The sequence below is a fragment of the Falco naumanni genome, chromosome 7 (assembly GCF_017639655.2).
Source record: "Falco naumanni isolate bFalNau1 chromosome 7, bFalNau1.pat, whole genome shotgun sequence".
Taxonomy (NCBI): Eukaryota; Metazoa; Chordata; class Aves; order Falconiformes; family Falconidae; genus Falco; species Falco naumanni.
The window spans coordinates 55,288,735-55,306,866 of NC_054060.1; the positions used below are offsets into that span (position 1 = coordinate 55,288,735).

At 39.7% G+C, this 18,132-nt stretch overlaps 1 protein-coding gene across 2 annotated transcripts; it reads right to left on the reverse strand.

Annotated features, from left to right (window-relative positions):
• Positions 1 to 932: 932 nt before the first annotated feature.
• On the reverse strand, positions 933 to 16,656 carry FAM98B (family with sequence similarity 98 member B). Of its 2 annotated transcripts, none has more exons than XM_040599639.1 (8): positions 16,525 to 16,656; positions 15,574 to 15,722; positions 14,586 to 14,720; positions 13,706 to 13,884; positions 6,744 to 6,824; positions 6,234 to 6,350; positions 5,053 to 5,220; positions 933 to 4,241 (listed from the first exon to the last, which is right to left on the reverse strand). In XM_040599639.1, the coding sequence occupies exons 1-8, from the start codon at positions 16,587 to 16,589 to the stop codon at positions 3,894 to 3,896; spliced, it is 1,242 nt and encodes a 413-aa protein (XP_040455573.1). In that variant the 5' UTR covers positions 16,590 to 16,656; the 3' UTR covers positions 933 to 3,893. The 2 variants fall into 2 exon arrangements, with proteins under 2 accessions (XP_040455573.1, XP_040455574.1); XM_040599640.1 differs by lacking the exon at positions 16,525 to 16,656 and adding an exon at positions 16,118 to 16,450.
• Between the last annotated feature and the right edge of the window lie 1,476 nt (positions 16,657 to 18,132).

Sequence of the window (18,132 nt, forward strand, 5' to 3'; positions counted from 1 at the left end):
CAGAATTAACCTAGTTACCCGAGTCCCCAGTCTAGCTCCACCTTCTGAAATCCTTGGAACATTGCTTTGAGAAAACTCGGGAAGTTAGGTATTTGCGCATTGTTCTTTTGCTATTTTAATGGTTGACACAGCACACTGTTTTGCTACTCACTATTCCAAGTATTACAAAGCACAGTTCTTCATTAGCAGAAAGCACAACTCTTCATTAGCAGAATCTCTCACTTTTGTTAAAAATTCTAATTCTGAAAAGATTTCACAGCCCGACAGCCAAGTTTTAACAGGGCTTCTGTAAGCATCTGCCACTGCTGGCTATTATACAGGCAGCACTATATAACCCTAAAGACTTGCTATTCTTGTCCGTGTAGTAAACCTCAGAATACCTCACCTCAAATGTGTTCTTATATGGGCTAATGAACATTTATTCAGTTATCTTCAATCATCTGAGGGAGGCAAGGGATGAAGACGTAGAGTGCTGACTAACCACCAAAACCAGAATTCCTATTTATATGGGCAGATCTACTCTACAGTCTTGCACACACAAAAGAAGTTGTGTTTTACATCATAATTACAGAAATTAAGAAAAGGAAACTTCAGAAGTAATTAGAGGATATTTCCTTTGTGGAGAGACAAAAGTAATTATTGTACAGATCTATAACATTGGGGTTTTTTACTAAGAAAAATTTAACTGAGATTCCTTAGTAATCACAGACAATGTAATAGGGATGTATTTGTGACATGTCCTGCCTGTTGAATTTTTCCTATATTGTTATCTCCAGCTTTCTCAATGCTGGTATAAATAGATCTGTTCTTTTTCCTTATCATAAAACATTAAGTTCCATCACTATTGTAAGTCACCAGCAGGAATTATTCCTTACAAACACAGGAGGAACATGTGATAGTGGAGCCAAATCACACTACACAAGTGATGCAAATAACTTCAAATACAGTACTTTATTCCTCAGTGTTTACAGCTGTTAACAAAAGTGACTCTCAAATCCTGAAAAAAGAAAAACCCAACCTATCTTTCCAATTCTTAATCAAACAAAACAATATTCAGGTAGATGTTCACTATGTGTGAATAAACATAATCTCACAAACATGTATATGAAAATATTTTACTTGCAACAGAATTTTTGAAAATACTTTTTCAAGACGAACATACAAAATTTGAGAAAAGGTTTAAATCAATTATTTCTATGGTATTATTGCATCTTTTGATAAATTAAAAGCATACATTATGACAACAGGACAGAAAAGGATACCTCTGAAACGTGGTGGTGCTTACTTTAGTTTTCCACTACTGGCTTCACATTTTGGAATTATTCAAGAAAAAGTGAAATGGCCAGATTAAAAAAAAACAAACCTCCAACCTATTTGGATGTCTCATCTTTTACATGGTCTACATAAATATAATTTAAGTATGGTACTGAAATAATGTAACTGTCAGAATTACATGTGGGCAACACAGCTAGTTCACATCAGGGTTTACTTCATTCAGAACCATCCTGCCTGCTACACACAGGATAAATTGATGAGTGTAAACGCACCAAGGCACGCCCACAGTTACAACAGTTCAACTAAACCAGTACAACTGCACACCTTAAGACTGATGAAATCTTTAAGTATAGATAAGCCATTTGATTTTCCTAGCATATTTCCTTGGTAAAGCTAAATCCTTGCCTGCTGTTTGTAAATTACTTCTACCAAAACACAACACTGGGATGAGCACGCAGAATTTTATAGCAAGGCTTTGGTTGTCAAAAACTGCTCTCTCCATTGCTTTGCTGACCAACACTTCACCTCCAAGGCCAGCAGTCTCACTTGCTACGTCATCAATTTGCAACTATTCCAGAGCATTAGGCAAAACCCAAGCTCAACAGCAAGAAACCCAGTACTGTGCTCCCACAGGATCCATGAGGGGCTCTCCATACTGAATGCAGAAGCTGGCAACAGCTTAGGCCAGCATGGAATGTAGAAAAAAAATTGGCAAAGGAACTGTACTGCTAGCAGCTGGGTGAAGTTAAGCCGTTATTTCACGAGTTCACATCCAAGCTAACACGTTCAAGCAAGGAAAACTTCTGCCCCTTTTTGTTAGGCAGCTGCTGGGACCTTAAAGTTTGCATAAGGCTGTATCTACCGCATCACAAGCAGCATTCTCAAGCACCCTATGATCAGAGAGGAAACAACAGAAGAGAAACTTCTGAAGTTTATCTGGATTAAAATTTCAAATGAGAAGGAAGGCTGGTGATGGCTAATTAAAATCTGCCATAGGCTTTTGGAAGAGATAATAATCTGATTTCGAACAGCTTTACACTCATGCATAAAGCTGCCTATGAAACACATGATGCATGTGTTCCTGAAGGTAAAGCAACACCTTTAAAGCATACCAAACATGGACACCAATAGGAAATCTGTGCAGAAAGAACTCGTTAACTGTGGAACATAAACCCAAAATCAAATCCTAAAGTTCAACACGCAGTTAAGCCTGCAGTTACATGCTCAATTAAAATGCTTCATGGCTTCTGTGCTATGCAATCAACAGACACCGCCAAGTCTCTCTGCAGTAACCTGACCCTGATAAATACTGTCATGAGTATATACTGGGGCATCACCTTCCTGTTCCACCTCTGTACTCACGAGCGGCCTCACAACAGGGGAGATCTAAAAGATGCTGGACAACAGAAACTGCCGTCTTTAATTGACAGCTCTAAAATTAAATTCTTGTCTGCATGTATTTACAGCCACAATTGTACGAAAGCTAACTCCTTCATCTAGAGTAATACTGTTTATGAAGGAGAAGGCACCCACACCATAACAAGATGGTTGCTTTCAGGTTACCAGACCAATGGGTTAGCAGAGTAAGAGAGAGACAAGTCACGGAGGAAGGACAACTGCTATGTGAGACACCTTACTAGCTGGGCAGCTGGCCATTCTTGAACACAGAGCAGGCGGGGACAAAAAAAAAAAAAAAGGGAGGGAGGGTGGCACGCAGGGGGAAAGAACTGGTATGTTCTTTCTTAAGAAGCTCAGCTTATTCAACCTTTATGTCTCAAGCCTGACTCAGAAGAAATATATAAATGAACTCTTATGAGACACGATGGCTGCGTAAGTTTCCTGCCCAATCTGATCTTACTTAAAATGTTTCTATGAAACACAAATAAAATGGAGAACAGGTAAAATGAAAATAGACACTATCAAAACTCACCAGGATTGTGAGTTTACGGTATATGCTCTGACTTTCAAGTAGTCTACGATATATTTACGAACACACAAAACAACCGTAATTTTATTAGTTTCTGTAGAGTATTAGTTCAGAATGCTACTTTTATGTGAAATTCTGGAAGAATAAGAAATCCAATTGAATAATTTTGATGAAAGCCTTAAGGATTTTAACATTTTACATGAAAATTTGTTTACACGTCCCATATGAAAACTAGGTGGAAGAGAAAAAGCCTGAAAGCAGCACTTTAGAGTCTCCTGCAAGTGTTTCCATCTGGTTCTTAGGCCTATTTTGTTTTCTACACAGCATTTTGGAGCAGAGGAGTGGACATGCAACATGCAATAATTGGAGAGGCTTGAACGTTACATAATATATTTTTTGTTTGTTTAGAAAGGGTTTTATTCATTTTTCTGAGGCTTATTTTAAATAAAATGACATAAAAACCACCCTATGAGCAGTACGAAAAACAAGGACTTTAGTCATCACATTTTAGTATAAAAGTTCCGTTCAGTTAACTAAAAGAATTCAATGACCACATCGGTTGGTCTAATGCAATGATTCATACGGTCATACTTAATTCTAACCTAAACCCGAGTTAACATATCTAAATTTCTCATACCAGTAAACACCACCACTATATTTTGCCAATTACTCTCTTAATATTTACAGTGTTTTAGTATCTTCGGTATCCTCCCCCTCCTCTTCCACCATATGGATCACCATAACCTCCCCTATCACCATAACCTCCCCTGCCCCCATAACCTCCCCTGCCACCCTGGAAGCCACCTCCACCTCTTCCACCACCTCTGAAACCCCCACCTCCAAACCCACCACCACCACCTCCTCCTCCTCCTCCTCCTCTACCCCCTCCACCCCCCCAGCCACCCCTTCCACCACCACCACCTCCCCAGCCACCCCTTCCACCACCTTCTTGTCTTTTTTGCCAAGGAGGCATTTCGGGAGGAGGTGGTTCAATCTCTGTTGGCCTGCCTCCACGGTCAGGTACTCTCCCCATCAGAACCTGTATGGAAAAATAGGTTGTTTTGAGTTTAAAAAAAAATGTAGTAGGTCTTTTTGCTACTGCTTTTGTATTTCCTAAACTCCCTGTGTGATGAATGTTAACATACTCTGGTCAGTCCCAGGCACTCCAATTAAAAGTCCTCTCAAGAAAGAAAAAACCCTTTCTCTGAGATCCTACAATAATTAAGAAATTTCAGAATCTTTGGGATCAGAACATATTAAAGTGTATCTAAATGAAGCACAAAACTTTAGAAAAATCTGTAAATAAAATGGGCTTAGTCACCATTACAGTGGTGAAACTAGTAACTCCAGCTTTTATCATCAAGAAAGCAGTACAATGTTGATTAATTACTCTAGCCAAACCAAATAAATCTACTTTGCAGCAAAACAACAAATCCACAGAAACTTTTATAATTTTTAAACATAAATTTTAAATATACTGATTAACTAAAGACACTCGTTTACAAACTGAACAACATAATCCTGGAAACAGGTAGCTCAGGAAATGATACCAGAAAGACTCAACTTGAGGCGTGCAGTTCCACTGAACTCAAGAGGTCATATACACACATGCACGTGCACACATACAGCCCCCACTACTGTTTCATCCTGTTGCAAGAATGACTGTGTAATAAGATAAAAAAAGAAGTTGCTGCAATGCCTACTGGAATGCTGCAAACCTTCCTTTCTTGAAGCACCAGGTATCTTGCAAAAAGAAATGAAAGTATTAAGGAGTATAATTCCAGAATTACTTTTGATAGGTCTGTAAATCCCCATGTCCTTTTATTGCATCCCAGAAAGAAAAAGTATACCTTGTTGATTGCACAGACTGTATTTTCCCGTGTTGATCCACTACTTGTTCTTATGATCTTTGATAAATCTTCTCGAGCAGCAAGAAGGTGAGCTAATGTAATAGTTGACTTTGGAGATAACGCGTAGCGCTTGGGCTGATAGATTCGTGCTATGTCATCTGTTTTTACCTAAATGATAAAAATCAAGCGCAACTTATTTGCTAGGCATAAAACACACAAACACACTTACCATAAGCCATTGGTCTCTGTAAGTTTCAATTTGAACACACACTGTCTGAAAATTTAAGTTACCTTACGAAATACAATGCCAGCTGTTACCAATTCTCTTTATGCTGAGGAGCTACTATACAAAAATGTTGATTATGTTTTAACTGATGTCGAAACTTAGCACCATTACAAAAGAAATTCTCCTATCCACTGGCATCAAACAGATTCTTTGATGTTTTCCAGCATATTTAAAGATCTAAATTTAGGAGTCCAGCCTGCTCTCTCAAAAACTTTACATAGCCGTATTTAACAAATTACTTCTAAATGTAATTAAAACAGAGCAGCTTCAAAGTACAGTAAATTTGTGGAAAAAAAATTTAAATGTATCGATGGAGCAAAACACTTCTGCAAGTCATGAAAGGGAGAGAAAAGATTTTTTCCAAACACACCTTGATGTTTCATTTTTTTAACAAAAAAGAAAAACAAATATACTTTCTGGGAACATCAAGAATGATCGCCATTCAGAGTAAAAAAAAAAAAAATTGATCTTGGATGGACCAGACAACAGGTATTGTTTCTTTACATGACTGTTTTGCTAGGCAGTTACTACACCATTTATGGATCCATTTCAGTCTGCACACTTACCTGTCTTGGGGACTGAACACATTAAAAAAAAACACAAAAAAATGCCACAGCATCTGAAGTAGAGAAAGGTATCTAAACCTACTCAACAGTGGGGAAAAAAGGCAAGCTAACAAATAAATTAAAAAAAGACAACAATTTGCCTCTTGGCTTAAAAAAAAAAAAAAATCATCTAAATATAAATGCCAAAACATTTTCGATCCCCAAAACCTTCTTGGAGAAGTTATAAACAAAGCTGAAGTGTATTTACATAGTATGTATGTTTGGTAGCAAGACCCATGGAACTGTAGCAGATTCCCACTACAGGAAGCAAAAAAAAGCATCAAGCTTACCTTTGCTCTATCAGACCAGCCAAAAGACTGTACTGTCACATCTAGCCTCTTCATTAACATACGTCGGCGGCATTCATACTCACTGCGAAGCGCATCATTGATTTTTTCCAATCTTTCCTGCAGTGTTACAATAAAAAGTCCAAATGTTCACATCTATAGAGTTATAGAAGTCAATTTAAAGCTAACCCCATTCAGCAAATAAGATGTCTATCCCCAGGTCACCACTATAAACTGTATAGAATTAGGGGTGCATCTGTGTAGTGCTACAGTAGTATGTATATACAAAATATTTGGGAAATTAGTAAGTGGATGAATCAACCCAAAGTCTGTTTTATAACATTAATTCTGGAAGCATCTGATTAGCATTGTTAATATTTAGCAACTAAATTTTAGTATTAATATGTAGCAATAGAACAGTGACTGTGAAATGGACAAAGTTAGATGAAGCTGTATGCATTAATTTTGACCATCCTGTTAAATGCAGAAAAGAAAAGGAGAGACTTTTTTTACCACTTGGTCGGAATTCAGAGGTTTTGTTAGCAGTGATTTCCCCACGTGGTTATTTTGAACTTTTGAGAGAATGTCCTTTATCTGAAACAAAACACATACTTCTCAGAATACAAATTATATTTACATTTATTTCAGCACAATTTTCTGCAATCACAATTTGCTATTTGATCTTACAAGTATAGCACAGATACACATCTGACTTATCCATTACAAAGATTGCCTGAATACTTTCACTATGTGACCAACCTCTACACAAAAATATTTTACGGTACACCACTTCTCCTCCCAATTATAACAGAACACTATCTATGTAGCAAATTTATCAAGTGCATAGAGGGAGTGGGACTAGTTAAATTTCTCATTTTATTTATTACTAAGTGCTGTAACTACAACTAAGGAAGTGTAAAAATTGGAAGCTACTATGAGTTCTGTTCCCAAATGCTAGACTCGGCTACAAAAATCTGAGGATGGGTCCTAGTAAGAAAGGCAGGAGATATGATGGGTATGCAACCACTTTCACTAATTGTCTTCTATTCCTGTAATTGCTGGCATTTAACATTATGTCTAACACTTGCATTCACTCCAAATCTGCCTGGCTTATACTTCTTCCATTAGTTTTTGCCCTAATTTCATCCCTGATCATTATGGTCTCTCTCTGCTTTCTGGACTCCACTGCATTCTCTTCTCTCACTACAAGAAACCTCCACCTCCTCCTCTTGAAGGAACCTCCTTTGGCACAGTTCCTCTAAAACTCATCATGAATACCCACAACACCTGTACATAACTTTCCAGCCAACTGATTTTTCAGCTGGAGTAGAATGCATGCGTATCACTGATCCTGCAAGCTTTGCACACACTCTGATGCGCAGAAGACCTAAATCAGGGGTCCTCTAACTATGGCTTGCGGGCTGGATACGGGCCCCTCCCCCCCCCGGGTCCTCAATCCGGCCCCCGGTATTTACAGACACCCCCCCCCCCCGCCCCGCAGATGGCTGCCTGCCACTTCATCCGCACACCAGCCCCTGTTTAAAAAGTTTGAGGACCTCTGACCTAAATCTTCATTTGCTTTTATAAATAATTATGGGGAACCAAGTCAAACGACTAAAACCAAGAGTTAATTTTCTTTTACATATCACAAAGAAGGATTAAGGTAGTGCACAATCTACATTACAACCTGTAGCTGAGGACAGCCATTAGATACATTTGCAAGGATTATAAGCTTTCATTAGTCACACAGGTGTTTACAATAAATTTATCATAAAGATATGGTTCAAAGCTCACTCTTCCAGTATTATCTTAGTTCATCTTGTCAGAGTTTTGAGTTCCACATATTATAGAAGTATCATTTTCTGTGATCGCTATGAAAAAAAACAACTCAGAGACAGAAATAAAATTCTAGAGCACTTAGTTAATTGATTAAAGAAAGCTACTTGAAAAGGAATACTTGATAAATCAACTCTCGTATTTCAGGGATTTCATAGTTATCTCTTTTTCCCTTTTTTGCATATACTAAGGAAAAAATCTGATCTCAAATTTTGTGTGAAAGCCAGGGTGTATATTTTCTTTTTACATCACCTTTGGACAGCACTGTGGCAAGTTAAAAATGCAATACCCCCAGGAAAAGTCTGAAGTAAAAAATACTGTGCAGTAAGCAAATTACGCAAAACCAGTATTTTGACTCCAGCAGAAAAGACAGCCTAGTAGTTTCTGAAAAGTGGCCATCTAGTTGCTGTAATATTCCCTGCTGTTATACTCCATCCATATAAAAATTTACAGTAAGAGGTGAAGTTCAGTTCCATGTAGCCTACTGATCTCTATGCTCCTCTTTGCTAGTTCTTGCTTCTTTAGAACCTTTATTTTCTTTCCAAAAAGCCCTCCAGGGCTGTCCAATTTGTCTGTCTTCTAAACATAGCCAACTTGTGCTGATTTTAGTGAAGCATGTACACAATGCTTCTCATAATCTACTTCACAATTCAGATGTACCTAAGCACAAAGTACGCTTATATTTAAACAAATGTCTGAAGAATGAAAAAATAAAGGTAACAATGAAAAATATAATAAAATCAGCATGACAGCAAGAGATGGAGAAATCACTAATTAGTATAGAAGAAAGAATAAACAGCAGATGAATTAAAAATTCTGTTAGGTAAGAGGTGTCTATCTGTATACCACTAAGGTCAGAAATACAACCTCAAAGGTTCTAACAAGTTGAAAGGAAGAGAATCTATCAAAAGAGACTGGCTGCTGAAACACAAGAAAACCAAAACAAATTCTCAATGTCATTTATAGCTACAGAGTGGAAGAAAATCTGAAAACCAGTGATGCTAAATACTATCTAGAGATTAGAATTACAGCAAGTTTGCAGCTGCAAGGGCAGCTAAGTGGTTAATACAACACTGGGCTTCACATACAAAAGCCACACATTCTGCCACAAGTCAATCACAATTAAAAGACCTAACCCAGCACTACATATTCCTGATTTCCATAAACTGAAAAATGAAAGGAAGTTTAGAGAGAACAATTAAGAGAATCAGTGAAAATCAGAACTAGATGAAACAAGAGCAGCTAAATGAAACAATCCTTTACTGACTGGGAAACTGCTCCCAAATTTCTGCAACCTTTTATTTCCAGGTTAGAGAATACCTATGTAATTTTATCCAGTGACAGGTTTATTAATCAAGTTAACACTTAAGGAAGAATCCTGTCACTGAAGAACTGGTCTACGTTCATGTTTGTGACATACTGTAGTCATGCCCAAACGACTGCGTCTCCACTTTACTCCCTCACTGCCATCAGCTGGGCTCCGAGTGCATATCCTGCAGCTATAATGGTGACATGAGCTGAGCTGCCTTACCGCTGCAGAACACATTGTCCAGCCTTGACTGATGACAGAGCTAGGAGCACAAGAGCTTTGACATAAGCATCTTCCACCAGAAGACAAGAAAATAACTGATGCAAGAATCTATGCTATAACCCACATTCTTAAACATAACAGCTGCCCTAGGTTAAAAAGGATAAGCAGGAGTTTTAAGAAAAATCACCACTACAACCAAAACCCAGAAAGAAGTCCGTATGTGTAAGTGGGAACAACACTAAAAGCAGTGCCCAGATAGAAAAAGCAGTGAAAACATACTCACAGAAATGTAAAACAAACTGCAACAGCCAAATCATCACAAAGTTCTCACACCCTCAGCTGTAAAAAGCAAACCAACTAATTAAAAGCTAGATGGAGATAAATATACTTCACTACCGGACATACTGTGTCACTGACCTTGGTAACATTAAACATTTAAAGGGCTGCTTTGGAAGTTCACACACCCTCTAAAAATAGTTTGAGAATAAATCAGTTATTGGATTTGTTTGAGACAAAAATATTGACTTCAAAATCTGCTGTATAAAAATATAGTTATTCTGTTGTTACCAAATACAGCATATCTTTATGTATTGAACATGAAATTTCTCATCTGTTTTATAAGTCTATACTACTTAAAAAAATTATAGCTCACGTTTCACTGTTGCGTTCCATATATTTATTATCTTTACCCTCTGTCAAAAGCGAGTAGTAATTTTATGCTTAACACCATTTGCACAGATAAACATCATACACGCACGCACCTCCAGGGTTTCCAAGATTTTGCAAAAAACCTTACCTGGAGAGAGGTGGCATGTTATTAATTTAAGTTAAACTATCAACGCTTTAAGGAAGGAACACTGTCTTGATTAGTCATGAGGCATACTGCACAACTGCAGAAAGATCACCTAAAATCTTAAGCACAAAATATTTTTAAGCCACCCTCTACCTCTCTTCCATTTACCTGCAGATCATTTTAATTTCAATATTTAACTAACTTCAAAGACATTTCTGTTTGACCTTTACGCCTGGTCAACAGAACAACTCTTTCATCTTGCTCCCTGTAACTCCATTGATATTTCACGTACAGGCCTAATTATGTCTGCAAAATTTTTAAACACCAACAGTTAAAAGCACACACCAAATATGAATAAATTCTACGAAGTATTCCCAAATATTTTTAAAGTATTTCACTTAAATGTTCTTTCAGATTAGTTCTGATTTAGTTTCTTTGCTAGCCCTTTATAGTTTCTTTTCATTCTCTACAAATTAAAATGTTCTAGAAAACAAATAATATGCACCTTTTGTTGGTCTTTTGAAAAATTTATTAAGAAGTCTTTCAAATAAACACTATTAGAATGTCACTTTGTAATTAGGTGTGAAATGCACACTATCTTGACAGGAAAAAAGCCAGATGTGAGCATGAGTTACAAAGCACAATACCGGCATAAACCTTTCTGAATCTCTGATGAATGGTCATTTAGAATTTACGGGGATTTTGGTACTGAATTCCAGAGTGCCTCCCAGAGTTACCTTTTGTAAACATACTTTACAAGGGAACAACATAAAAAAAAACCCCAACCAAATAACTACAAAATTACTATTAGTTTTTCAATGCTATAGAATAAAATATATTTAGTGATAGGAGGCTGTAACACTGTCATTTCATCTCTCACATTTTCTTAAGTATGTTGACAACCACCACCCCAGTTTATTACAGGAGATGCAAATTCCAAAGGTACTTCCCGTGACTGCATATTGAAAGTCAGCGCTACTATAAAACTCATAGTCTGAATGAAGAAAGAAATCCTGATTTTATACTAGTCTTTTAAATAAACTGACAAATTATTAAAAACAATCAATGTGCTAATGTTCCATACCAAAATACAATGTGTGATCTGTCCCTTTGGTAGATTGCTGCTGCACAGCCCAACTATTCTCAGAACTATTCCCACAGCTACTGACAATGTTGAAGATGCTAGACAGAGACAAAGAGTAGACATGTTGAAATGCTCCAGGTACATTTGCAAATTCAACAAAAATACTAGATAGGTATGTAAGTGTCTATTACAAATGATATAGTATAATACTAAAAACCCACAGTGCAATTTCACATGGAACCTAATTAAATCAAAAGCAACAAAATATTTAGAAAAGGAAATCAATAATTTCAAGTGAATTTTTGTGAGAATCTAAAAAGAGCAACAAATAGCACTGAAAAAAATGTTTACAAAGCAAAGGAATTCCAATTGGTGGTATCACTGATCTAACACAGCTACAGCTACGAATGTGTCTAACTCTGTACTGTATCAGAGTAACTCTGAGCCTGTCCGATATTAAAGGGAGGGATGAAGGCCAAGGAAACATATGGTAGAAACTCTACAAAAATCTCCTGAGAAGTAGGAAAAAAATAAATCCTTTGTTTGTAAGGGATGAAACATGCAGAGAACAAATTACACTATTAATCTGGAGTCGCAGAAGAGGAACAAACTAGTCTTGCTGCCTTTCTACAGTATGAAGTGAGTACAAGTCATATAACTACTGTGGAACTGACAGACCTGAAAACAATTGCAAAACAGCGCAGACAGTATTATTTGGGGGGAAAAAAAAAGATAACATGCTTTAAAGATTCAGCTCATTTTAGTACTTACAAAGCTGTAACAGTTTACATAAACTGTAACAGTAACACCCTACACACCAACTCAAGACGCTGATCCCTTATGAAAAGAAATCCTGGACTTTGCAAAAGGTGGCAGGAGTCTAGTAACTCAAAGAAAACTTTCTAGACTCTCTATGTGTGTGTGAAGGAACTGGCCCATCAGATCTGGTTTTGCTGTCTTGCAGTTGCAGAACTAGAGTCCTACCCCTTTAACATGGGATGAAACTTAAGCTGTACTCAACTGAAGCAAGGAAGTGAGCAAGGAAGGCCACTACCCATGGCTGCAGCCCACAAACCCCCGTGAATATAAACACAGCTAACACCCAGAGGGAGAGCAACAGTACTAGGCAAGTTTCAATCAATTAGTTATTACTTGTAAAACTGACTTTTTAATCCTGAGAACACAGTGCTAGGATTGTATCTTTATCCTTTCAAACATATTTAACGGAAAGACTGGATATAAAGATTTCATTAGAATTAAATAGATCAAGCACAGTTAATGGTGCAGGAACAGGCCTTCAGCCACCTGGATGCTGCTTTTTATAAATGAATGTATTGAAAGGTTTCATCTTGTCACGCTAAAGTTATACAGATGTAAGAAAACCATGCAAGTAACAAGCCCTCCCCCCGAAACCACTGAATGTTCAACTGCCTGCTGGCTGATGAGAAGAGGAGGAAGAAAAATAAAGAAGCATAATCACGTAAAATTACTAAACTCAAAGACTCAGCAGCAGACAGATTCATTCCACATATCTCCTGTAATTCTTAGAGATTGGTCGCCCACTCTTTCTCCAAATACTAGGGAGAAATAAAGAGCAGAACTTCTAGCTGCCTGACAGAAGATAAATTCCACCCCAAGAGCCTATTTACATTCTGCAGTGAGGAAGTCAGACTAAAGATCACATCAGTTAGAAACTGGTGGGACACAACTGAAAGAGCTATCCTGTTGAGTATGGTTTAAATTGGCTTATTCACTGGTAATTCAGACATTTTCATCCTCTTCTACAACTAAGGAAATGGCACTAAAAAATCAATACTTGCAATTTAGAAATTCATAAACTGAAAAGCAAAAATTTAGGTTTTGGCTATTAAATTTAAATACATGCCAGAAATGACTACAGGTACATAAACACTCAGTTATTACCCAAAGTCTTCTCCTTGCTGCAGCACACCTGAATGGGTAACAGGAGAACTAAGTTACTTCAACTCATACCTTTTGCATGGCAAAGTATGCCTCATCAGCATTTCCCTGCGGATGCGACGTGCCTGAAATACTTCACCTCATAACTGAAACAATTCAAACACTAAGCTGGCTTTCAGAATAAAAAATTCTGTGCACTTGTCAGACAGGGCTTTTATAGATCAGGCTGTTGGCCCCTTAACTCTAAGATATATGCTTACAGAGATTATGCTTACAGTTTAACAACAGAGAGAACACATAAAAGCCCATACCTTTTGTTCCACATTGGTTAACAAGGGAGGAATATCAGAAGTCGAGGAGTTTGGCAGGCCCAGTGCATCGCAAATAGCTTGCACTTCCTGATGAATTTCATTGTGCTTTTCCAAATGAGAACCTTTAATTTTCTTGCTGTGCAGTATCTTTAAAGCCTGAAGTTCTGTACTTAGAAATACTAGAGAGAAAAGTGTAATAATGGCAGATTTAGAGACACTCAAATCTTTCTGCATCCCTTCTTATATACAAATACAATATACACATTTATAAGACAACAATGATAAAAGGGAGACTCTTTCTCAGTTCTCTCCTGGACAGGTTAGTATCGGTTTCCCACTCTCTCTGAACTAATTCTCACCTGACTTCCTACCTTTAGCCTACACATCATATTTAACTGCTTAACCCACTTCTGCCACCAGATCCCTAGTTCTTTGGCTAGTTTCATATTATCACACTGGTTCCTGCTGCTACACCTTAGACCAAGTCCAGCTTAAGCGCAGATTTTGCTTCTCTCAATCCTGCTTTCAGCACCTTCAAACCATGTAGCATTTTCTTTTAAGCTGCCCAGAAATCTCTCAGAAAAATGGCAAGCAAGATCTCAGTTTCAGCTGAGCTGGAAGTGGATCAAGAAAGTGATCAGGAGGCCTCAGGAGGCTGACCCATACTTCACAAAGAAGTTTTAGTTCCTACTAAAATAGTTATCTATTTCCCATTTCTGCACCACTGAGCAGCTGATGCATGCTCAGCTAGGTTGTAATGGTTGTACATATATACGCAAATATACATAAAGACCTATTTAATGTAAATTATACAGTAACAGTGGAGGATGTATATAAAAAACCTGTATTATAAATGGGAAAAATGTAAATTATAACTTACAAAGGAGTTTAAGACAATCTTCTTTCTCTCTTAATCTGTCCTTGATGTCTCCAGATGTAAGTGACATATATGGACAAGCCATTTCTCTCAGAAAGCCACTAATCTCAAGCTGGAAGCTCTCTATATCTTTATCACCTATGGGAATAAATAAACACAAAGCTAATGGCTTTTTACAGAAACATAAAATCCAAATGTAATTTTCTTAATTTATACAATTCAATTGCAGGTTTCAATAGCCCAGAGAAAGATTTCCCACTTACCACCCTAGTAATATTTTCTTATGCTTAAGGAAGTCCTACATACAAGCAGACAAGCCTTTTAATAGCTACAGCAATACTGCACCCATGCTTTGAACAAGGCGGCGATGCTATAGCAGTCTTTGAAGACATGAATGCAAATGAACATCACTAGGAACTCAACAGCTTATGTCACAAAACAGCGTATCAATGTAATTAATTTTCTGATGAACAAGTTACAGGAGTCATGAGCCCATTATTTTCAATGGTCATTTTTCGTTTTACTACTTTTTTTGTGAAAACACAAGCAATATAAAATCTCACTGAAGTTCCAACACTCAACAGAAAAAATCAGGTAGCACTAACAAGCAACTTGCGTATCTACACACAGTGCTGAATGGCACACTGCACTGGATCAACTAGCTGAAAATACCAGACACTGCAATTTAAGCCATCAAAATACGATTATATATAACTACCACTCAGGGGATGTATGAATGTACTTTTTATATTTATGTAGATAGGAAACCAACTCAAAAGCATCTTTTTTTTTCTCTCTTTTCTTTCTTGTCTTTAAGGACAAGACTTTAATCTAAGAGCCACATGCACAGAAATATTATCAGCCTCAGTTTGGCTATCTTCCAGCTATCTTCTAAATTTCAGCTAATAGTGAGACTACAGTGTTGAACAGTATGGGTCTAAATCCACTTGAACATATACTAAATTGCTTTAATAAATTAACATTCATATACCATCTGTTGAAGTGATGCTTTCTTCCATATTACAAAGTGACTTTATTTGGGAACCTAACCAAACACAAAGCTCAAAAAATTCTGGGGAAGATAATCCATTTTCTGCTGCTTTGTTCAGGGCTTCCTCCTCCAACAGTGGACCCGTGTACCTGCGCAAAGAAAAACATCGTGATAAGAAGCAAGTTTAACATAAAACGTACCCATTTTAAAAATAATTTTACTATAAGCTGGTAAGCAACTACTCTGAAAGAAATTAATCTCTGTAAGTTACCTTTGTTGAGAAATAATTCAGATCTTTTTTAAACGCAACAACAAAAAAAAAAGTGGTAATTTACAAGCAAAATTATTTGTCAGCAAATAGGAGGCTGGCATTTTCACATATCACATGTACAGGAAAACAGTTTCACGCCTCAATAGGTGTCAAACAAGCAAGAATTCAAGTATTAATTCAAGTGTTTAGTCAAAGAGATTTCCTTCCAACATTAACAACTCACTGCCCTAGAGTACTAGCAATAAGATAACTGAAAATTAAACCAAATTTTACATTTTTTCTGCTCTGTTGCAGCTGAAGCACCCTCACGGGAGGCAGGCAGGCACGAACGGAGGGGGCGGGCAGTCCGGCCGGTGGCAGCCCCGGCCCCAGCGCTCGCCCCAGCGCTCTCACACCCTGCGGACCCCAAGCAACGCCCACGCAGCCGCGCGTCCTTTGCCTCCCTCCATCACAGCCCGGGCGACCCGGCCTCCCGGGCGAGGCAGAAGGCCCAGCCAGGGCCGCCGCCGGGCCTCCCCCAGCACCCGCCGGAACGCGAGGCCCGTCCCCCCGCCGCCTCCGGCCCGGCCTCACGCCCGCAGCGAAGGGGCCCCTGTCGGCGCACGGCCGGGTGGCGCGGCGGCGGGCTTCCCTCGGCCCCTCGGCCCGCCAAGGGGGAGCCACTGCAGCTCCCCGATTACCCCAAGGCCTCCAGCGCGTCCAAGATGTCGCACTCCATCTTCGCGCCGGGCGCCAGCTCCCTCATGCTGGCACCGCGGCCCGCCGCGCCGCGCTGTGCCCTGCTCAAACCGGCCCGCCGCAACCTGCGCCCGCCGCTACGTTCCGCCGCCGCCGGCTCCGCGCCCCGCGGGAGGCCCTGGGCTGCCCCCGCCCACTCCCGGCAGCTGCCTCCGCCGCTCGGAGGGGCTGTGGGGCCGCCCTGCGCCAGCCGTGACCTGCCACACAGGCCGGCAGCTTTCCTCCCTTAGCCAGGGGTGGCCAGGCTGCCTCACCCCTCCCCGGCGGGGCTCGAGTGCCGGCGCTGCGGCTGCCCCTGCTGCCCTGCCCCGCGTTTGGCCCCAGACCACAGTCCGCTGCAGGTGGCTCACCCGCCGTCAGGTACCGGCCCCCTGGAGAAATACAGGGACGGGAGAGCCCATGGCCGCCCCTGGGGCTCCAGACACAGCTTGTGCCTGGGGAGCCAGCCCACCGCCCGCCCTTGCGGCCTGCCTCACGCCTCCTCTGCGACACGGTTTAAAAAAGCAGGTTTTTAGGCCTGGACCTCTGCAGTGTTTCTGGGACCTCACTGTATTCCAGACCGTGAAAATCCGCCTGAGGTGGCGTAGGCCGTGACTGCAGGGCTCCTTCGCCCTCATTTTGCACAGTGGTAGCCCTCAGCCCTGCCCCAGGGGTGTGCGCCTGGAGGGTACCTGCTCCCGGAGCCTGGTTGAGCCAAAAATCCAGGCTGTTCAAGGTATTTTTAATAAATTACAAAGGGAATGTGGAATAGGTGGGTTGTGTTGTGCTGACACACGTGATGGTGCCCGCTATGAGCATGACCAGCAGCTGCCCAGGAATGCAGTTTCCCACTGGATGTGGCCATTGCCGTGGGAGCTGTGTAGCCTGGGTGGGACTGCGTACTGCATGTAGTGTGTGTCTGTGTCTGTGTGGGTGTCTCTGTGTGACCTGCTGTGTCTCTCTGAGCACATCACCCTCCAGTCCTGTGACCTGCAGGGATTTCCAGATCCAGTACCATTAGACCTATTACTTGGAAAAGTAGAAGGCAGGTCTCCCAAAACATGTGACTTTCTTTGATGTTCTTTTGTCTTCTATTTTAAGAGGTCTGGGTTCTCATTTCCAAACTCTCCTCAGTGACAGCAATTTTGAGAGAGAAGCATAAACTATTATCAGCATTTTTTGTCTGTTTTATCCCAAACGATCCCTGTTTTATCCCTCACGCACAGCTGCTTCTGGTGAAGCATCCCCCAAATTCCCTCTAAAACAATATTGCAACATTAGCTTCTCAGAGTTTTTGATTTCATCTAGCTCAGCCGGAGACTCCTATCTTTCCTATTAACTAGCAGGAATGTTCTGCTTTCTTTTTTAATTTTTTTTACCAGTGTTGTCTTATGTGGACCTTCAGAAATTCCAGCGGCTGAATCTGTGATGAAGACCTATAAAGATGTGCAATCAGACTGAAGTAATTACAACATAGATATTCTTAATGAGTGAAATCTCCACAGTTTTTGAAGCAACTATTTTGAATTATTTCCATTTAGGAGGTGTGGTTTTATTTAGTACTAAGCTTT

Coding starts and splice junctions, on each gene's coding strand:
- FAM98B (XM_040599639.1), bottom strand. CDS start 16,589: ATGAGGGAGCTGGCGCCCGGCGCGAAGATGGAGTGCGACATCTTGGAC. Junction 15,723..16,524: donor GACGCGCTGGAGGCCTTGGG/GTAATCGGGGAG, acceptor TTCTTTGCGCAG/GTACACGGGTCCACTGTTGG. Junction 6,351..6,743: donor CTCTGAATTCCGACCAAGTG/GTAAAAAAAGTC, acceptor GTAACACTGCAG/GAAAGATTGGAAAAAATCAA.